Source organism: Nicotiana tomentosiformis, chromosome 4 (genome assembly GCF_000390325.3).
Source record: "Nicotiana tomentosiformis chromosome 4, ASM39032v3, whole genome shotgun sequence".
NCBI lineage: Eukaryota > Viridiplantae > Streptophyta > Magnoliopsida > Solanales > Solanaceae > Nicotiana > Nicotiana tomentosiformis.
The window spans coordinates 100,026,290-100,048,270 of NC_090815.1; the positions used below are offsets into that span (position 1 = coordinate 100,026,290).

General features: G+C 36.8%; 1 protein-coding gene across 1 annotated transcript; it reads left to right on the top strand.

The window, feature by feature from the left end:
* The first annotated feature begins 14,425 nt into the window (after positions 1 to 14,425).
* LOC138910222 (uncharacterized) lies at positions 14,426 to 17,725 on the top strand. The gene is made up of 6 exons (XM_070201446.1): positions 14,426 to 14,834; positions 14,991 to 15,113; positions 15,369 to 16,315; positions 16,427 to 16,480; positions 17,015 to 17,264; positions 17,385 to 17,725. Exons 1-6 carry the CDS (start codon positions 14,426 to 14,428, stop codon positions 17,723 to 17,725), a joined length of 2,124 nt encoding a protein of 707 aa, XP_070057547.1.
* The last annotated feature ends 4,256 nt before the right edge of the window (positions 17,726 to 21,981 follow it).

Below are 21,981 nucleotides of genomic sequence, written 5' to 3' on the forward strand. Positions count from 1 at the left end.
GATCAGTGAGTTTTCGTTATTTTCTATGTACATAGTCTTTGTGTTCAGGAGGGAGTCTTGGACCAACGGTAAAATGACCTATAGGTCAAGGATTCGAGCCGTAGAATCAGACCGAACAGTGGGTTGCCCTTTATAGTCTTCGTGTTTGATATTGATACTTCATATTCCTTATGAATAATATGGAATTATTTGTTCTGCACCGTTTGGTGTGGTATATTAAAAATTAAAATACAATTGTATAATTTTTAAAGAAATTAATTATTTACAAAAATGCCCTCCATATTCTTTAGCTTTAAGTGACTTTAAGGATAATTTTATCTTTAACTATGCTAATGCATGCATTAATAGCCTTGGTATTGCTAATACAATACCAAATAGGTTATTATGTATTAGTTATATATAGTATAATACCAAATAGGTTGTATAACTAATACTTGCATTAGTAATACATAGATTGAAAAAGTATACCAAACAAGGGATTAATAATATCAAAAACTAATGCATGCATTGTTTTCTCTAATGCATCCTACCAAACGACCACTAAGGGACACATGTATTCTCACGGTACTTAGAATTGAATTAGGGCTAGTTGTAGTAATGTGAATATATATGATCTTAATTATTGTTGGGATATACTATTAACCATGCGGTTTAGACATAGTATTGTGTTTTATTATTTATGAAATAATTATTTATTTAATTTATTCAATTCAATAAAATGTTATTTTAAATAGATCATTTGTTACATATGTGTCCTTTAGTTATGTAGTAGACAATTTAGTGTATGGAGTCTTAGCTCATGCACAGAAGATTAAATTGTCGGTTCTCATAATTAATAAACTATGTTCACAATCAAATATATTATTGGACAAAATATCTTGATGATTGTAGCACAAGATTATAGTATAATTTGTCTTGATTATGGGTGTGATTTTACTCTGACTTCTTGTGCTAGTATACTTAGTGTATATTGAACAGATCAAGTAGAGAAAAGATATTTTTGTACTGAATATATATAAAATATTTTCTCTAATTCATTGAATGAGCTTATACTCCTAATCTTGATATAATTATTATGATCAATATGATTTGTTTATTGTTTTGATTTATCAAAAGGTACAATTCTATTCAAAGTTAGTGTATGCCTAATAGATTGGACAATAACGAATAACATTTGTGAAATAATAATTAGTTGATAGAATCCATGATTCGTTTTTGAGTTTGATAATACCCCTTTATGTAAGCTTATAAGTTTTCATGTGAAAACCCGGTCGGTGGATTTTGTATCCGTCACATGAAATAGTTTAAGCAGAATTATAAAGAATTTAATTAGTTGATTAAATTAAATTGTTAGTAATTTAATTTAATTGATTGGTATTTGAGATCTTAACATTGGGAGTTAAAATAAGTGTTAGTGAATTTTCAAAATTCATATTGAGGAGTTCAATTGTAGTTTTTAGTGGAATAAACTGTAATTAATTATAGTAGGAATTAATTCATGCAAAATTTTGAATTAATACTATAATTAGTAGCCTCTTATTATTTTTGTGGTCCCTGCTATACCTAGTAAAAACGTGGACTAATTTGGGTAAAAAGTGACTTGGGAGAAAAGTTATTCGGTAGAGTTAGAGTAGGATTCTACTTGCACAAGCAGAATCCTACATGTTTTTGGAGCCCTTTTTGACTGAAAAACGAGTCTACATAAGGAAGATATTTTTTACCAAATAACTCACTTTTAGAGTTGTATTGTTCTTTCCCACTCAAAGCAATTTGGTCCAAGGTCTTACTAAGACCATAGCAGAAGACCGCAGCCCTGGATTCTTGCTCTGTGGAGGACATGTGCAACGATTTCAAGAGGTTAGTGGTTTCTAATCTCGTAATTGTATCATTATCTAGTTTACATGTATTTGATGCCTGAATTGTATGCTTGCTTCCGCTACGCATGTTATAATAATTGGTATGAGACGCCGTCTTATATCTAACTAGATAATGTAATACAACATGAATAGAGTAATATTAAAACGTGTTGTTTAATGATACATGTTTGGTATAATTATTCTATGTAAAAAAACGTGATTATTTTTTATTAGTATTTTAATTCTGAAATTATGAATTAATATACATATGCATAAACATTGGTGTTACATTTAATGACAATCTGTTTAGTTGTATTTTTGTCCATAATCATAGTGTTGTTTTGATAAAAACGTGGTTGTTTTGAATTCTATTAGTTCTGAAATTATGGATTATACGGAATTATGAACAGTGGCGTTTTGAACGGGTGAAAAACATTCTGTTTTTTATAATTTTGTTCAAAAATATTTTTTTTTATATAACACTGTAATAATAATATTATTTTGAGTTTTGAAATCATGAATTAACATACATAAGTATATTATGTGATTTGAACGAGTCAAAATAATCAAAACCCTAAAAAATGCCAAAAATAGAATTCTACTAATAGGTCATGAATTTGGAATTCTGAAATTCTGTCGAACTTTGATTGACCTCAAATTTGGTAGATTCATCAGAAACGACCCAGTGAGCAATACTCATCAGCTTTGCTCATGATGTACATCGTTTTTTGGGCATTCGGGGTCGTTTAGATGGGTTTTTGGCCATTTTTCTATTTTCTTATTAATTTTTAAAAAAAAAAGAAAACAGTGATGGTATGTTTCAATTCCCATGGTTTCCAATTATGTTTTACAGTAACATAATGAATTTATATGTTGACATAGGTCTTCTTCCACATCGAATAAGTTCATTATAGATGATTACTGTAGTTTTGCCTCTAGTTATTTGATTATTTGTATTAACTCTCCAACTAAGTTACATGTTGATTCAATGAAAACTAGAGCTTATAAAAGTGATATTTACATATCTTAAATTAACAGTTACTCTCCATCTGAGTTGGTCCTGTTTTAATATATGGAGTAAATGTCTTACATAACTCATATATTTTGCATGAATAGTTAAGTTTCCCTAACGAATCTAACTGTTAAATGAGCATGGTTATATGTGTAATTTGCTATTTTGAATTTAATTATTCTAAATACATAACTAATGATCTATTTAATGTGAATATCTCTCAGACTAACCATGTCTTCATTCAACCCACTTACCTCAATTTTGTACCAAAACAAGTTAGAAGGACCGAGTTATGTTGATTGAAAAAGGAACCTTGATATTGTCCTAACTGCTGAAGGTTACAAATATGTAATCAATGAGGAGTGCCCAGAAAAACCTTATGAAGATACTATTGATGATCAGGTTAAAGTCTATGACAAATGGGTCAAGGCTGATGAGATGGCACGATGTTACATTCTTGCCTCTATGCGAATATTTTGCAACATCAGCATCAGTCTATGGGCTCTGCTTATGACATGCTCGAAAGTCTCAAAGAGAAGTTCGGTGAGAAAAATCGTGCGGCTAAGCAGACATCCATGAAAGCCCTTTTGAACACCAAGATGGCTGAATGATCATCGGTCAGGGACCATGTTCTGAATATGATGGGTCTTCTGAATGAACTGAAGGTCCTTGGAGCTGTGATTGATAAGGAATCTCAAGTTGAGATGGTCCTGCAGACTCTGCCTGACAGTTTTCAACAATTTCGCTTGAACTATAATATGAACAAAATGGATTTGTCACTGGCGAAATTATTGAATGAGCTGCAAACGGCAAATCTATCATCAAACAACAAGCTCCAATTGTGGCACTGAATGTTGAAAAAGCTTTGGTTTCTAAGTCGAAAGGCGGTAAGAAAAAGAAGAAGGCTCAAAAGGTTTTGGCACCTGGAGGTGCGGCTGGTGTAAAAAAGCCCAAAGGAAAGTGCTATCACTGCAAGCAACCTGGGCATCACAAAAAGCAATGCCCTGTCTATCTGGAAAAGTTGAATAAGCAAGGTAATTCAAATTTAAATGTCATTGAAACTTGTTTAGCGGTTGTCTCTACTATATTTTTGTGTGTAGATTCAGGAGCCACTAATCATATTTGCACTACTTGTCAGAGGGTTCAGGAAATGCGACGACTAAGTGAGAATGAAGTTTGCGATTTTCAAGCCAATGGCAAGCCAGCACCAGCTTTAGCATTAGGCGATATTAGAGTTTCGTTCAGTAGTGATAGAATTTTAGTTTTGAAAGATGTTCTCTATGTACCTTCTATTAGAAGAAATTTGATTTCGGTTTCGAAAATAATGGATGCTAGTTATAATATTTATTTTGCTAATAATTCTATTGTTATTAAGTTTAATAAACGTTTTATCTACACTGCTGCTAAAGTACATGACCTTTTTATTCTTGATATATCTCCCCATGTGCTACAACAACCAAAAGAATTAAATAACATTAATCTACCACATAAAAGAAAACGTATTTCTGAATTAAGCCAAACTTATTTATGGCACTTACGTCTAGGTCATATAAATCTAAATAGGATTTCGAGATTGGTCTATGATGGACCTTTGAGTTCATTGAAAGTGGAGGCACTGCCAACATGCAAATCCTGTTTTAGAAGGTTAAATGACCAAGAGACATTTTCCCTCAAAAGGAAATAGAGCCAGCGATAAGTTAGAAACTTAGAATTAATTCACTCTGATTTGTGTGGCCCTATGAATATACAAGCAAGAGGTAGTTTCGAGTATTTTGTGACTTTTACAGATGATTACTCAAAATATGGATACATTTATCTGTTATATCGTAAGTCTGAATGCTTTGATAAATTCAAAGAATTTAAGACGGAAACGGAGAAACGACATGATAAATATATCAAAACATTGTGATCTGATCATGGTGGTGAATACCTTTCTGCGTAATTCATTAAACACTTATCAGATTGTGGAATTACATCTCAATTATCTGCTCCAGGAACACCACAATAAAATGGTGTGGCAGAAAAAAGAAATAGAACCCTTATGGAAATGGTTAGATCAATGTTAAGTTATTCCGATTTGCCTTCTTCCTTTTGGGGATATGCTTTAGAAACAGCAAATTACATTCTAAATTTGGTTTCTTCAAAGTCAGTACCTTCAACTCCAGCAGAATTGTGGACTGGACGCAAGCCAAGTTTACGGTACATTCGGGTTTGGGGTTGTCCAGCACATGTGCTGAAAGGGAAAGCGGATAAATTGAAATCGAGGACAGAAATATATATTTTTATTAGATATCCAAAAGGAACTAAATGCGGTTTATTTTATTCTTCCAAAGAAAAAAAGGTAATTGTTACGACAAATGCCAGATTTTTAGAAGAGGACTATTTAATGAACCATATTCCTAGAAGTAAACTAGTTTTACAGGAATTTAGTAATGGAGTAACTAATGACTCATCTCTGGAACATATCCCGGAAGCCAGTATTGACATACCACTGCATTATCGTAGTGGGACAAATGTCAATAGGCAGCAGAATGCACAAGAGCAATTGCCTGACATCTCACTACCCCAAAGTATTGGGAGTAATGTTGGGCAACCTGAAGTTGTTCTATAGCCTACACTCCAGAAAGAAGTTAATGATATCCCAGCACCGCAAGGTGTGGAGGATAACATTGAGGCTTCAGCTCCAGAAAATGATATTGTGATTCAACAACAAAATCAGACTGCACCTGTAGTGACTAGTCGTAGTAGGAGAATTATTAAAAAACCTCTCTGGTTTGCGCTCTTGGGAGAATCTTATGATAGAATCCCTAGAGAGCCTAATACAGAATCTCTTAATTACGACGAAGCACTACAAGATACAGACGCTGATAAATGGGTTGCTGTTATAAAATCTAAAATGGAGTTCATGTACTCTAATCAAGTCTGGGATCTTGTAGAATCACCTACTGGAGTCAAACCCATTGGTTGTAGATTGATCTATAAGAAAAAAAGAGGAGTGTATGGAAAAGTTCAAACTTTTAAAGCTGGGCTTGGTGCAAAAGGGTTTACTCAAAAAGAAGGGATCGATTATGAGGAAACTTTTTCGCCAGTAGCCATGCTTAAATCCATTAGGATTCTCTTATACATTGTTACTCATTACAATTATGAGATTTGGCAAATGGATGTCAAGACAACTTTTCTTAATGGAAGTCTTGATGAGTGCATCTATATGGCACAACCAGTTGGTTTCATAAAAAGTGGCAATGAGCACATGTTGTGTAAATTAAAGAAATCCATTTATGGATTGAAATAAGCTTCTAGAGCATGGAATACTTGTTTTGACACATTGATTAAAATCTTCGATTTTGATCAATGTGAAAATGAGTCTTGTGTCTATAAGAAGTGGGATGGAGATAAAGTTACATTTTTGGTTTTGTACGTGGATGATATTTTGCTCATAGGAAATAATGTGAACATGTTGAATCCAGTAAAGGAAAGGTTGTCCTCGTGTTTTGATATGAAAGACTTGGGACAAGTGGAACATATCATTGGGATCAAGCTTATGCGAGATCGCAAGCGAAGGATATTAGGCTTATCCCAAGCACTTTATATTGATACTATTCTCACCAGGTTTAGCATGCAAGATTCCAAGAAAGGCTTTCTCCCTTTTAGACATGGAATCTCTCTGTCAAAAGATCAGTCCCCAGAAATGACTGATGAGATAGAAAAGATGAAGGCGGTCCCTTATGCTTCTGCTGTAGGGAGTCTCATATATGTTATGCTATGTACTAGACCTGATATCTGCTTTGCTGTTGGCATGGTTAGTAGATTTCAGTCTAACCCTGGACGAGAACACTGGACTGCCGTTAAACATATAATCAAGTACTTGAAAAGGAATATGGATTATATGTTGGTTTATCACTCAGATGATCTTGCACCCATTGGCTATACTTATTCAGATTTTTAGTCAGATAGAGATTCTAGAAAATCTACCTCAAGATATGTTTTTACCTTAGGAGGTGGAGCCATAAGTTGGAGAAGTATCAAACAATCATGTGTTGTTGATTCCACCATGGAAGCTGAATATGTGTCAGCATCTAAGGCAGCTAAAGAGGTTGTTTGGCTCGGAAACTTTCTAAAAGAGCTTAATGTAGTTCCTTCGGTTCAAGCACCAGTTGTACTTTATTGTGACAATAGTGGTGCAATTGTAAACTCGAAGGAACCAAGAAGCCATAAAAGGAGTAAGCATATTGAGCGTAAATATCACTTAATTCGGGACATAACTCGGAGAGGTGATGCAAGAGTGTTGAAGATTGCGTCATAAGACAATTTGGCAGATCCGTTTACAAAGAGCATGCCACAAAAGACTTTTGACAAGCATGTAGAAAGAATGGGTATTAGAGTTGTAGACGCATGGTTATGAGTCTAAGTGGGAGATTGTTGGGATATACTATTAACCATGCGGTTTAGACATAGTATTATGTTTTATTATTGATGGAACAATTATTTATTTAATTTATTCAATTCAATAAAGTACTATTTTAAATAGATCATTTGTTACATGTGTGTCCTTTAGTTATGTAGTAGACAATTTAGTGTATAGAATTTTAGCTCATGCACAAAAGATTAAATTATCGGTTCTCATAATTAATAAACTATATTCACAATCGAAGATATTATTGGGCGAAATATCTTGATGATTGTAGCACAAGATTATAGTATAATTTGTCTTGATTATGGGAGTGGTTTTACTCCGACTTCTTGTACCAGTATACTTAGTGTATATTGAATGGACCAAGTAGAGAAAATATATTTTTGTACTGAATATATATAAAATATTTTCTCTAATTCATTGAATGAGCTTATACTCCTAATCTTGATATAATTATTATGATCAATATGATTGGTTTATTATTTTGATTTATTAAAATGTACAATTCTATTCAGAGTTAGTGTATGCCTGATAGATTGGACAATAACGAATAACATTTGTGAAATAATAATTAGTTGATAGAATCCATGATTCGTTTTTGAGTTTGATGATACCCCTTTAGGTAAACTTATAGGTTTTCATGTGAAAACCCGGCCGGTGAATTTTGTATCCGTCACATGAAATAGTTTAAGTGGAATTATAAAGGATTTAATTAGTTGATTAAATTAAATTGTCAGTGATTTAATTTAATTGACTGGTATTTGGGATTTTAACATGGGGAGTTAAAATAAGTTAATGAATTTTCGAAATTCATATTGAGGAGTTCAATTGTAGTTTTTTAGTGGAATAAACTGCAATTAATTATAGTAAGAATTAATTCATGCAAAATTTCAAATTAATACTATAATTAGTAGCCTCTTATTATTTCTGTGGTCCCTGCTATATCTAGTAAAAATCTGGACTAACTTGGGTAAAAAGTGACTTGGGAGAAAAGTAATCCAGTAGAGTTAGAGTAGGATTCTACTTGCACAAGCAGAATCCTACACGTTTTTGGAGCCCTTTTTGGCTGAAAAACGAGTCTACATAAGGAAACATCTTTTACCCAATAACTCACTTTTAGAGTTGTATTGTTCTTGCCCACTCAAATCAATTTCGTCCAAGGTCTTACTAGGATCATAGCAGAAGATTGCACCCTGGATTCTTGATCTGTGGAGGACCTGTGCAACGATTTCAAGAGGTTAGTGGTTTCTAATCTCGTAATTATATCATTGTCTAGTTTATATGTATTTGATGCCTGAATTGTATGCTTGCTTCCGCTGCGCATGTTCTAACAATTATATGGTTAGGGCTTCCTAACTTTTGTTCTTTAATTATTCTCCAATTATTTTTAAATTTGTCTTTCCTGCGAGCTCTTTACTTTTTGCATTGAGTTTCTTTGATTTAATTAAAATTAGGGGGTGGCTGTTTTATATTGTAAAAGTTACAATTGTGCATATTTCGCATGTAATTTGCAACTTAGGAAATGAAAGGTCATGATTTGTCAAATGCAATTGAGGTCACAACAGTGTCAGTGTGTATGTACAACTGCATTGCATTACTTCACAAAGTAATTTGCTTACGCAATATGACTTTTTAGTGAGAGTCTTAGAAGTTTATGTTGCTTTTGCTCCACTTTCTATTTCATTACCTCTTTTTAATCTGTTATCCTACTTAACATATACCATTTGAATGCTTCAGGCTAAACTTCCCTGTAAGAGAAGGCATTGGTTGGTTTAAAGAGTAATGCCTACATTGATATGATTTCTCAATTTCCTTGAGAAGTTACCATGTTTTTCTATTTTTGGCATTGTAAGTCCAATATTTGAGATATGCATTATGTCTTTTTCTGTCCCTTGTTCTACTTGTCATGTAAGAACTGTGATATAGCAATATTTTAGTTCCACTTTGTTGCATGTGTTCTTCCATCAACAGGCTTTATAAGTACAAGGCTCTAGTGTTGCTCAAATTCCATTCACTGTGTTCCTCCCACCTTATTTTACATTATGTGTCTAGCTTCCATATTTACTTCGGTTCAAACTCTACGTGAAATATGTTTTGGTCTTGCATTGTGTCTGCTGTCAGTATACAAGACATCCTTTTGCAGGAGAAAAAAGCGCCAACTCAAATAGCAGCTCGCGCTTTGCTGAATAGCATGAATTGACTTATACTGATCATTGGTGATCCAGATAGATTCCTTTAATTTTATCAGGTAAACAGTATCCATCTATAGCTTTTATTGTTGGTTTCTGCTATCCAAAGATGCTTATATAATAGCACCCATAGGCAGAGTTTTGCTGGGTGATGGAATCAAAATGAAGGTCGAAGGACCATTCGATTCATTAAGGGGCATATCAGCTTTCCGACCTAGCAGTAGATGGGCGGGCCATGCCTGAACATAGACAGGACCAAACTCTTCTTTATTTGAGCTACAACCAAGTATGGCGACCAAAGATCTCACTTGTCATGGAAAAGCACGAGATCCTCGTGAGACCTCCAATCAATAAGGTAAAAAAGTAGTCATGGCTTGTACTATAATGCACAAAAGCCATCCATCCCACCAAAACGTAAACAACCTAAGGTGCCCGCTTGTGACACATTGGGTTTGCTTTTCGTGATTACTAAAAGACAACTGCCCCTCTCTCCATGTACCCATTTTTTCAAATAGATTATGTATAAGTCTTTTTATGATGGTCTAAAAAATTTTATAGCCTACAATTTTTATGGAAAAAGGCTTCATGGATCACTTGCAGTTTTCCATGTCTATGAGTAGGGGATGGAGAATGCAAGAAAATAATCCTTTAGGTTGAATGTATGATGCTACCAAACTTTCTTATTCAAACAATTGCTAGTGTTGACTTTCCTCTATAGTAAAATTAGAAACTGTACTTCAACTTGGAGCTAAGCATTATAATTGAATTTGAAGTGACTTCCACCTTTTCAAAATTTGAGAGGGCATTCTTCAAGATCTTACATCAATTGAAATTAAGTACTTGAAGGTAAATTTTAAAAAAAGAAAAAGAAAAGAACATGACCTAAAATTAACAACCTGGGATTATATTGGTTATGACTTGAAAAACGTATTTTCTTAGTTAGAAATATCATGAGTTGAATACAAAATCAATCTCCCTGATAATAAAGCATTTGCTGAGGAATTGTTGAAAAGTAACTTTCAGTTGGTCATTTAAGTTTACCACCCAGAAATACCATATTCCAACTAACATCCGTGTATATAGCAAATATAATTCTTCTTGCTCATGTAAAAAGAGTTTCTTATACTCTTATATTTCAGGGGTGGTAAATGAGGGAAGGTAATTAAGTTTCTCATAGGTAATTCTTATTTTTCAACCTTCCATATACAGTAATCGCCCCTGGAATGGTATAAGGTCTTATATTATACCTCGTTCGACATATTAGCAGAGGCAAATCTAGAATTTAGATTTAGTGGATAAATATATGATATACTAAATTACATTTTTCAAATATTTTATATATCGATGTAACAACATCAATGTCCCGAGCCACCATGAAAACTTGTGTTCTTCTTTACAGTTATGAATTGTATACGGGTAAAATCGAGCTCGATATTCGATCGAGCTTCCGAACTCCCTGATTAGGCCAGGGTCAAATAATCTATGATCAGGTGAAGTCGAGCTTGAAGATCGATTTGATGTCTAACACCATCAGCCAAGATCAGCACATGATGATTATGATCGAACCCAAAGCATTGTCAAAGTTAGCCATCGAAACCATCATATTTTCCCTTGTGTTTATTGAAGGTGTAACCGGTCCCGTTTTTAATGGTCTCGAAGAAAGCTTTGCCAACTTATCCGATATGGGTTCGTAATTCTCGCCATTAACCAATCATTATGGCAGAAATCACGGAACAAGTCAAAAAGGGACCAACGGTCAGCAAATCATAGACTTTTGCCTTTTAGAGAACAACAATATAATATATTAAAAGGTAGATTTTCCCTAATATATAAAGGGGACTTAACAATTCATGAGAAAAAACATACATTGATAAGCAATACATTCTCTAAGTTCTTACTCTCTGATATCTTTGTGTCAATAAAAGTACATTCAACTCGAGGGTTGCTAACTTTCTTAAACTGAAATCATCCAATTCGTGTGGTTTGCAGTTAATTTATCGCTATTTATTTCAATTGCAATCTAATTTATCGCTTTATATCAAGTTAATCTGCATATCCTTTAAACCACTAACAAATTCAATTGTTATTCGATTTCGAGAGTAAACAGTTTGGCACCCACCGTGGGGCAAAAGATAATAGTGGTTATTTGATACAAATCTCCATAAGACACACTAGTTTACACTTGTTCTTTGAAGTGTCTTTGATTTTAGGCTAAAAATGTCAAATTCTCAATAAGCACCCATACATATCGACAAAGAGTCCGGTCATCAGGATGAGAATAACAACATGTCACCCGGTAACGTAGGGCTACTCGCTGATCCTGTTGGAATTCCGCTTGCAGATCCGATTGATGTTAATTCACATATGGCTATCAACGCAAACTTGCCTACCGACCCCGAAAATAGCATCCGTGGTGGGGCTCGATCGACAGGTCAAAACACATAAAATAATGAAGAAGATGGGATCAGCCTACAGATAATCTTCGAAATACTGCAAGCTCAACAGGTGGTGATAGCTCAGTTGCAGAGCCAAAGCCAGGCGTCGAGCAGGGTTGAACCCGATCCGCCCCGTGAAGTCATCCGCAAAACTTGTTACACCTTGTGCGTCCCAAGATGACGTAATAAATATGAGACTTGTTAATCATTATTTAAATGAGTTTAAAGTTATAATATGGCTATATATGATGTTTGGATAGAAAATATAAAGTTTGGGAAAAATCGGATTAAAGTTGCAGAAAAACCGACTAAGGATTTGCTTTGTAATAGAGCTTTTTGAGCAATATATTTCGTGTGCTATATGGGGTCTTTTGGGACATATTATATACCAAATTGAAGGTATACGAGTCTAATTTCCAACGTATTAAACCGTTTGTTGATAAGACGTCAGAGTAGAGAGATATCCGTATTTTTACGAGACTGCGCAAGCAGCTCGGTTGGGACCCACTTGAGATGACCTCCGACCTTACGTTGTTTTAAAGGTGTTTCAGCCTCATTTCGAGTCATTTCTCACCCAAATTTCATCTAACAGCTCTCCAAAACCCTCCCTTATATATCCCAAGATCCCAAGAACCAAAATCAAGGGAAATCAACGCAAATCATCATCAAAGGTGTTAAAGACTACAAGAGAATGCTTTTATGATGTTGTGGTGTGATTGAAGACTATTGTGGGCTAAGTTGAGATAGGGTTTCGAGTTGTTGCTGCTTTTCAAGGTATGTATAACATCTTCTTGATTGTGCCTAAGCTTAATCTTGTGTTGGTTGTGTTGTTTGAGTGAGAAACCATAAGATAGCACTTGAAAGAACATGGGATGTAGTTATCTTTTTGGTTGGACTGTTTTGTGGCTAAATAGATGGTTTGTGGTGGCTGGAAATTGTAAGAAATAATTTGATAATGTTGTGGCTGCTGTTTTTAAGCTTTTCTAGGTGTTAATTAAGTTGAATGAAGAAGAAAAGATGAAAAACAAGTGATTGACGATAAAAATTAAGGTTCTAGACGTATGGGGCTATTTTGGAAGGGATTTTGTAGATGTTTTGAACTAGAAATAATATAGTACATATAAGTATGATGTTCTGAAGGTTATAAACTAATTTATGGAATAATATTTTGATTCAATTTATATCTTTTTATGAGTAAAAATAAGCTTGCCGCTCAATTTGGTTGTGAAGATAATCGGAGAAACTCATATTGGATTATATTGTTGTTGTTGCTATTGCTGGTTATAGTTGTTGTTGTTGGGCTGTTGGTGACCCTTAGTAGTCTTTGGGATGTATTAAAAATAGGGGAGTTTCTGCCCGATTTTCCTTAAGCCATACGACTAGCCAAATACGATGGTACAACATTATATGTTAGCCAAACAAGCACGCAACTTTCACAAATAATTCTATTCCTAGAAGTACTAAGGTTGCCTATCTTTTTGATTCCCTATATGTCCTACTATCATATCGTATATTCATGGGTCTTATGAACATAGGTTTATGATATCGCTCACAGAGACTGACATGATACGATGGGATGCCCTTAGTAACTTGATGATGTTATGTACACATATACCTATGCATGATATGACATTTATACACATACGCATGATATTAAAAATATTTTCATGATTCACAGAGCTATTCAGACTTACAGGTTGAGTTCTTTACTCCATGTTTCTTTCATGTCTCTTATATATTGATTTTTATGCCTTACATACTCGGTACATTATTCGTATTGACGCCCCTATTGCATGGGGGCCTGCGTTTCATGCATGCAGGTGCAGGTAGACAGGCTGACGGTCCCCCTCCTTAAGATCCTAGCTCAGCGAGAGTTGGTGTGCTCCATTTGATCCGGAGCTGCTATTGGGTTTTGGTACGATACTTTTATATACATATAAGTGTATGACGGGGCCCAGTCCCATCCTTTATACAGTTTTACACTCTATTAGAGGTCTGTAGACAGTCATGTATAGTTGGATAGTATGTGGCCTTGTCGGCTTGCCCTACTGTATTCCGCATGCATATGTATATATATGTCTTTTGAGTATGTCTCCTCACGTATGTTATTCACATGATTCAGTAGTTTAGGGGTAGATGTTATGCATGATCTACACTTATTTCATATTTATATCTTAGACGTATGCTTAGGGGTGTTCGGTAGGTAGAACTCGGGCACTCGTCACAGCCCATCGGTTTGGTCGTGAGAAAAGTGGTATCAGAACAGTTCCATCCTAGGGTTGTGTACAGCCCGTATCTAGTAGAGTCTTGTTTATGAGTGTGTTGTGCACCACACTTATAAACAGGATGATGAAACTATAAGTCGAGCGCCACGAGTTACTAGGGCTCGGGGATAGTCACATAGTGAGACTCCATCTCAGACTTCACATACCCTACCATCTCCGGATGAGATCCGAGGGGCACCAGCTCCAACGCCAGCCCTAGTACCCCCAGTTCCTCTGCCAGATGTAACGGGTTAGGAGATGAGAGATGTTATTCAGCTATTGACTCGATTAGTGACCGTACAGGCTCGACGCCAAGAGGTAGGTATCGGTCATGCAGATAGGGCCATCGGTGCGAGGGTTCACGATTTCATTAATTTGGACCCTCCCGTATTCACTGGAGCCGATCCAAACGAGGACCCTCAAGTATTTATTGATAGGATGCAGAGAACTTTGAGGGTAATGAAGGCCACTGCAACTGAGTCAGTTAAGCTAGCTTCCTATAGGTTTCGGTATGTTGCAGTTAATTGGTACGAGTCTTGGGAGTTGTCTAGAGGTGAGGATGCCCCTCCAGCAGTATGGCAAGAGTTTACAGAGGCTTTTCTTTGTCATTATTTTCCACCAGAGTTTAGACGGGCCAGAGTTCATAGGTTCTTGACCCTTCGGCGGGGTAATATGAGTGTTCGGGAGTACAACCTTTAGTTTAATTCTTTGGTTAGGTATGCTCCCACTATTGTAGCTAAAATGGAGGATCGGGTTCACCGTTTCGTGATGGGGTTGGATCCGCACTTGCTTAATGACTGTATGCCGGTCTCACTTTAGCCAGGCATATATGTTTCTCGTATCCAGGCATATGCTCAGGGTGTAGAGGAGCGTAAGCAGAACCAGAGGGTCGATCGTGAGCATGATAAGGGCCAGAGTAAGAGAGTGAGATCTTCAGGTCCTTCTAGTGAGTTTCGAGGTGGTCAGCGACAGTAGTACCCGAGGTATCCAGCCCAGGCATCATCTAGTGCACCCTCTCAGTTTGCCGGTAGGAGATTTGATCGTTCCACATATTCAGGGCCCAGTCAAAGTTCCAAGGACTCTAGTTCTCAGTATAGGGGTAAGTCAAGTCAAATGAGGCCGCGATGTGCTCAGTGTGGTAAACAGAATGTCGGGTAGTGCCTTGTAGGGTTGGGTGTTTGTTATACTTGGTGTTATACAGACCACGTTATGAGATATTATCCGACGAGAGGTGGTGCGGGTATAGTTCAGTCAGCGAGATATGTAGCCCGTTCGTCATCATCAGTATGCCCCCCCCTCCCCAGGCAAGGTTCACGGGCACCAGCTGGTCGTGGTAGAGGCATAAGTGAAGCATCTATCTTGAGCGATCCTCAGAACCGTATTTATGCATTAGCGGGTCGACAGGATCAGGAGTCATCACCCGATGTTGTTACAGGTATATTATCAGTCTCCTCATATGATGTATATGCATTGATTGATCCAGGTTCCACCTTATCGTACGTCACTCCATTGGTTGCTAGTAAGTTTGGGATAAAACCTAAGTTGATTGAACCTTTTGAGGTGTCTACACCTGTTGGAGATCCAGTGATAGCTAGAGGAGTATATAAAGACTGTATAGTAGTAGTTTATAGTCGTTCTACAGTAGCAGACCTGATGGAGTTAGATATGGTGGAGTTTGATGTTATAATGGGTATGGATTGGTTGGCTTCTTGTTATGCTAACGTTGATTGTAGATCAAAGATGGTTCGGTTCCACTTTCCAGGGGAGCCAATTCTGGAGTGGAAAGGTAATACTGCATCGCCAAGAGGTAGGTTTATTTCCTATCTTAAGGCAAGGAAGATGATCAGAAAGGGCTATATTTATCACTTAGTTCGAGTACAGGATGTGAAAGCAGAGTCACCGACCCTTCAGTCTATCCTGGTGGTTAATGATTTTCCCGATATTTTTCCCGATGAGCTTCTAGGCCTTCCGCCAGAGCAGGAGATTGAGTTTGCTATTGACACATTACCAGATACCCATCTGATATTTATTCCTCCATATAGAATGGCACCTGCAGAGCTGAGAGAGTTGAAAGAACAACTGAGGGATTTGCTTGAAAAGGGCTTTATCAGATCTAGTACATCACCGTGGGGAGCACCTGTGTTATTTGTAAGAAAGAAAGATGGTTCCTTGCGGATGTGTATTAATTACAGGCAGTTGAATAAGGCGACGATCAAGAATAAGTATCCGCTCCTAAGAATTGATGATTTATTTGATCAGTTGCAGGGTGCCAGGTGTTTCTCGAAGATATACTTGAGGTCTGGGTACCATCAGGTAAGGTTTAAAGGGAATGATATTCTGAAGACAGCATTCAGGACCAGATACGGGCACTTTGAGTTTTGAGTTATGTCGTTTGGGTTGACCAATGCCCCAGCAATATTCATGGACCTGATGAACCGTGTGTTCAGAACCTTTCTAGATCAGTTTGTGATTGTATTTATAGATGATATTTTGGTTTACTCACGTTGAGAGGCTGAGCATGTAGATCATTTACGTACTATACTCAGAGTTTTACAAAAAAGGAAGTTGTATGCAAAATTCTCTAAATGTGAATTTTGGTTGAATTCTGTAGCCTTCCTTGGTCATATTATTTCTGGTGAGGGTATCCGGGTTGATACACAGAAGATTGAGGTAGTGAAGACTTGGCCTAGACCCATGACACCGACGGAGGTTCGTAGCTTCCTGAGTTTGGCAGGATATTACAGGAGATTTATAGAGGTTTTTTTTTCTCTTTCAGCACCATTGACAAAGTTGACTCAGAAGGCAACTAAGTTTTAGTGGACTGATGCTTGTGAGCGGAGTTTCCAGGTATTGAAGGACAGATTGACTTCAGCACCGGTTCTGATACTTCCAGAAGGGACCTATGGTTATGCTATCTATTGTGATGCTTCGGGCGTTGGATTGGGTTGTGTATTGATGCAACATGGTAAGGTTGTCGCTTACGCTTCTAGACAACTAAGAAACCACAAGAAGAATTACCCGACCCACAATTTAGATTTAGCCGCGGTGATTCATGCACTAAAGATGTGGAGGAACTATTTGTATGGTATTTATGTTGGTATCTATACGTACCATAAGAACCTTCAGTATATATTCAAGCAAAAGGAATTGAATTTATGTCAAAGGCGATGATTGGAGCTACTAAAAGACTATGATGTTGATATTTTATACCATCCAGGGAAGGCGAATGTAGTAGCCGACGCCCTCAGCCGGAGATCTTTGGGTAGTCTGTCATATTTACAGCCAGAGAAGAGTGAGATAGCTCGTGAGATTCATCAGCTAACTAATCTTGGAGTTCAATTACTAGATTCAGGTGGTACCAAAGTTACTATTCAGGACACGACAACATCCTCTCTAGTAACTGAAGTGAAGGAATGCCAGTATGAAGATTCGGTGCTAGCTCACTATAGAGATGCAACCCCTCAAAAAGAGAAGACAACATTTGAGATTACAGGAGATAGAGTCCTCAGACATCGAGGTCGATTATGTGTTCCTAATGTGGCAGGGTTACGCCAGTAGGTTATGGGAGAAGCTCACTATTCTCGTTATTTTATTCATCCAGGAGCGACGGAGATGTATCATGATATTAGGGGAATATACTGGTGGGACGAAATGAAGAATGATATAGCAGAGTTTGTTTCTCAGTGCCCTAATTGTCAACATGTTAAGATTGAGCATCAGAAACCCAGTGGATTATTACAGGCTATAGAGATTCCGACTTGGAAATGGGAGGTAATTAACATGGATTTCATCATAGGCTTACCTCGTACCCAGCGTAAGTTCGATTCTATATGGGTTATTGTTGATAGACTTACAAAATCAGCCCATTTTCTGCCTGTCAAGACTACGTATTCAGCAGAGGATTATGCAAGGTTTTACATTAAGGAGATAGTCGACTTCATGGTATCCCTATATCTATTATCTCAGATAAAGGTACTCGGTTTACAGGTAATTTCTGGAGGTCCTTCAAAAAAGGATTAGGGAATCAGGTAAGTCTTAGTACAACATTTCATCCCCAGACAGATGGTCAGGCTGAACGTACTATTGAGACACTGGAGGATATGCTACGGGCTTGTGTGATGGACTTCAGGGGTAGCTGGGATGATCATCTTTCACTTATTGAGTTTGCATATAATAATAGTTATCATTCCAGCATTCAGATGGCTCCATACGAAGCTCTTTACGGACGGAAGTGTAGGTATCTTATAGGATGGTTCGAGATTGGGGAAACTAAGTTAGTAGGACCAGAGTTAGTACAACAGGCAGTTGAGAAGATTAAGCTTATAAGGGAAAGCCTATTAGCAGCTCAGAGTCCTCAGAAGTCCTATGTAGATAATCGACGACGAGACTTGGAGTTTCAGGTAGACGACTGGGTATTCCTAAAGATATCACCGATGAAAGGCGTTATGAGATACGGTAAGAAAGAAAAGCTTAGCCCTCGGTATATTGGACCTTATAAGATTATACACATAGTAGGTCAAGTAGCATATGAGTTAGACTTGCCTTCTAACTTGGAGTCTGTACATCTAATCTTTCATGTGTCTATGCTCCGTAAGTATATTGGAGATCCCTCTAAAGTCATTCCAGTTGACGATGTTCGGGTTACAGAATAGTTGTCATACTCGGAAGCTCCCATTGCTATACTAGATAGACAAGTTCGGAGATTGAGAACTAAGGATGTAGCTTCGGTTAAAGTACTTTAGAGAAACAATAATGTGGAGGATATGACTTGGGAAGCAGAAGAAGAAATGAAGACTAGGTATCCTCACTTGTTTCCGCTTCCGGAGGAGGATCAGACTGAGACATCACAACCTTTAGGTACGTATATGACACTTGATTCTTATGTTAGTTATTGTTATTGGCTGTGTAAGGCCATTGGTGTTATTGCTGATTGTGGCCTTGTGTGGCTTTGTATTGTTAGGTTTACTGTGTGACAGGTTGGTAGTACTACTGTTACAGAGGAGACTCTGCCAAAATTTCTATACATTTCTGGGAGTTTAACATTTGAGGACGAATGTTTTTAAGGGGGAAGATTGTTACACCCTGTGCGTCCCAAGGTGACGTAATGAATATAAGACTTATTAATCATTATTTAAATGATTTTAAAGTCATAATATGGCTATATATGATGTTTGAATTTAAAATATAAAGTTTGGGAAAAATCGAATTAAAGTTGCGAAAAAATCAACTAAAGATTTGCCTTGTAACAGAGCTTTTTGAGCAATAAATTCTGTGTGCTATATGGGGTCTTTTTGGGACATATTATATAAAATATTTAAGTCTACGAGTCTAGTTTCCAACGTATTAAACTATTCATTGATACAACATCGGAGTATAGAGATATCCGCATTTTCGCGAGACTGCGCAAACAGCTCGGTTAGGACCCACTTGAGACGACCTCCGACCTTACGTTGTTTTAAAGGTGTTTCAGCCTCATTTCAGGTCATTTCTCACCCAAATTTCGTCTAAAACCCTCCAAAACCCTCCCTAACATATCCCGAGATCCCAAAAACCAAACTCAAGGGAAATCAACTCAAATCATCATCAAAGGTGTTAAAGACTACAGGAGAATGCTTCTATGATGTTGTGGTGTGATTGAAGGCTATTGTGGGCTAAGTTGAGACAGGGTTTCGAGTTGTTGCTGCTTTTCAAGGTATGTATAACATCTTCTTGATTGTGCCTAAGCTTAATCTTGTGTTGGTTGTGTTGTTTGAGTGAGAAACCATAAGATAGCACTTGAAAGAACATGGGATGTAGTTGTCTTTTTGGTTGGACTATTTTGTGGCTAAATAGATGGTTTGTGGTGGCTGGAAATTATAAGAAATAATTTTATAATGTTGTGTCTTCTGTTGTTAAGCTTTTCTAGGTGTTAATTAAGTTGATTGAAGGAGAAAAGATGAAAAACAAGTGATTGGCGATCAAAATTAAGGTGCTAGACGTATGAGGCTGTTTTGGAAGGCATTATGTGGATGTTTTGATCTAGAAATAATATAGTACATATAAGTATGATGTCTTGAAGGTTATAAACTAATTTATGGAATAAGATTTGGATTCCATTTATATCTTTTTATGAGTAAAAACGAGTTTGCCGCTCAATTTGGTTGTTAAGATAATCAGAGAAACTCATATTGGATTATATTGTTGTTGTTGGTTATAGTTGTTGTTGGTTGGATGTTGATGACCCTTAGTGGTCTTTGGGATGTATTAAAAATAGGGGAGTTGCTGTCCGATTTTCCTTAATCCATACGACTAGCCAAATACGATGGTACGACATTATATGTTAACGACAATATCATTTCACTTGTTGTAGATGAAATAAGTTATGCTGAGCTTGGTTGAGTAATAAAGAAGAGATCATACTGGTATGTTAAGTCTATCTCTTCTTTCCTTTTGGCATGATCCATATGATGCAATGAAACGAGCAAGCGCACAACTTTCACAAATAATTCTATTCCTAGAAGTACTAGGGTTGCCTATGTTCTTGATTCCCCATATGTCCTACTATCATATCGTTTGTTCATAGGTCTTATGATATTACGAGAGATCTTATAGACTTACTTCCTTATGAATTGAATTCATTTATACATGTACATTGACCCATGACCAGATGGCGTTATATACGCGTATATTATATGTATTTGGGATATGAGGAAAGGTTATGGTGTTATATACGCACCACCACCTGATCAACCGGTATACGTTTATGATTTCGCCCACAGAGGATGAGATGATATGATGGGATGCCCTCAGAAACTTGATAATGTTATGTACACATTTATCTATGCATGATATGATATTTATATGCATACGCATGACATTATAAATATTTTCATGATTCACAGAGCTATTCAGACTTACAGGTTGAGTTCTTTACTCCATGTTTCTTTCATGTCTTTTATATATTGATTTTTATGCCTTACATACTCGGTACATTATTCACACTGACGCCCCTATTGCCTGGGGGCCTGCGTTTCATGCCCACAAGTGCAGGTAGACAGGCTGACGGTCCCCCTCCTTAGGATCCTAGCTCAGCGAGAGTTGGTATGCTCCATTTGATCTGGAGCTGCTATTGGGTTTTGGTACAATACTTTTGTATACATATAAGGGTATGACGGGGCCTAGTCCCATCCTTTATACAGTTTTACACTCTATTATAGGTTTGTAGACAGTCATGTATAGTTGGATAGTATGTGGCCTTGTCGGCTTGCCCTACTGTATTCCGCATGTATATTTATATATATGTCTTTTGAGTATATCTCCTCACGTATGTTATTCACATGATTTAGCAGTTTAGCGGTAGATTTTATGCATGACCTACACTTATTTCATGTTTATATCTTAGATGTATGCTTAGGGGTGTTCGGTAGGTAGAACTCAGGCACTCGTTACAGCCCATCGGTTTGGGTCGTGACAGAAATGAACCGGTCGTAGTAAGGTCAAATGAACAAGAATTAGGTACTAACCCCAAGATTATAAATATGCTTGAGGAGCTGACAAAGTGGATATAATCAGGGGGAAAGAATATTAAAGCGAACAACAAAAAGGTAGAAAAATACGATTCCAGGGTATATCAAATCCCAGGAGCACCTCCGATATTAAAAGGACTAGATTCCAGGAAGTTCGTGCAAAAATATTTTTCCTCCCAGCGCGGCTCCAAGCCGATCCCCAAAAACATTTGTATGCCCAAAATACCTAAGTATAATGGAACGACCAATCCAAACGAGCATGTAACCTCTTATACAAGTGCCATCAAAGGGAACGACTTGGAAGACAAC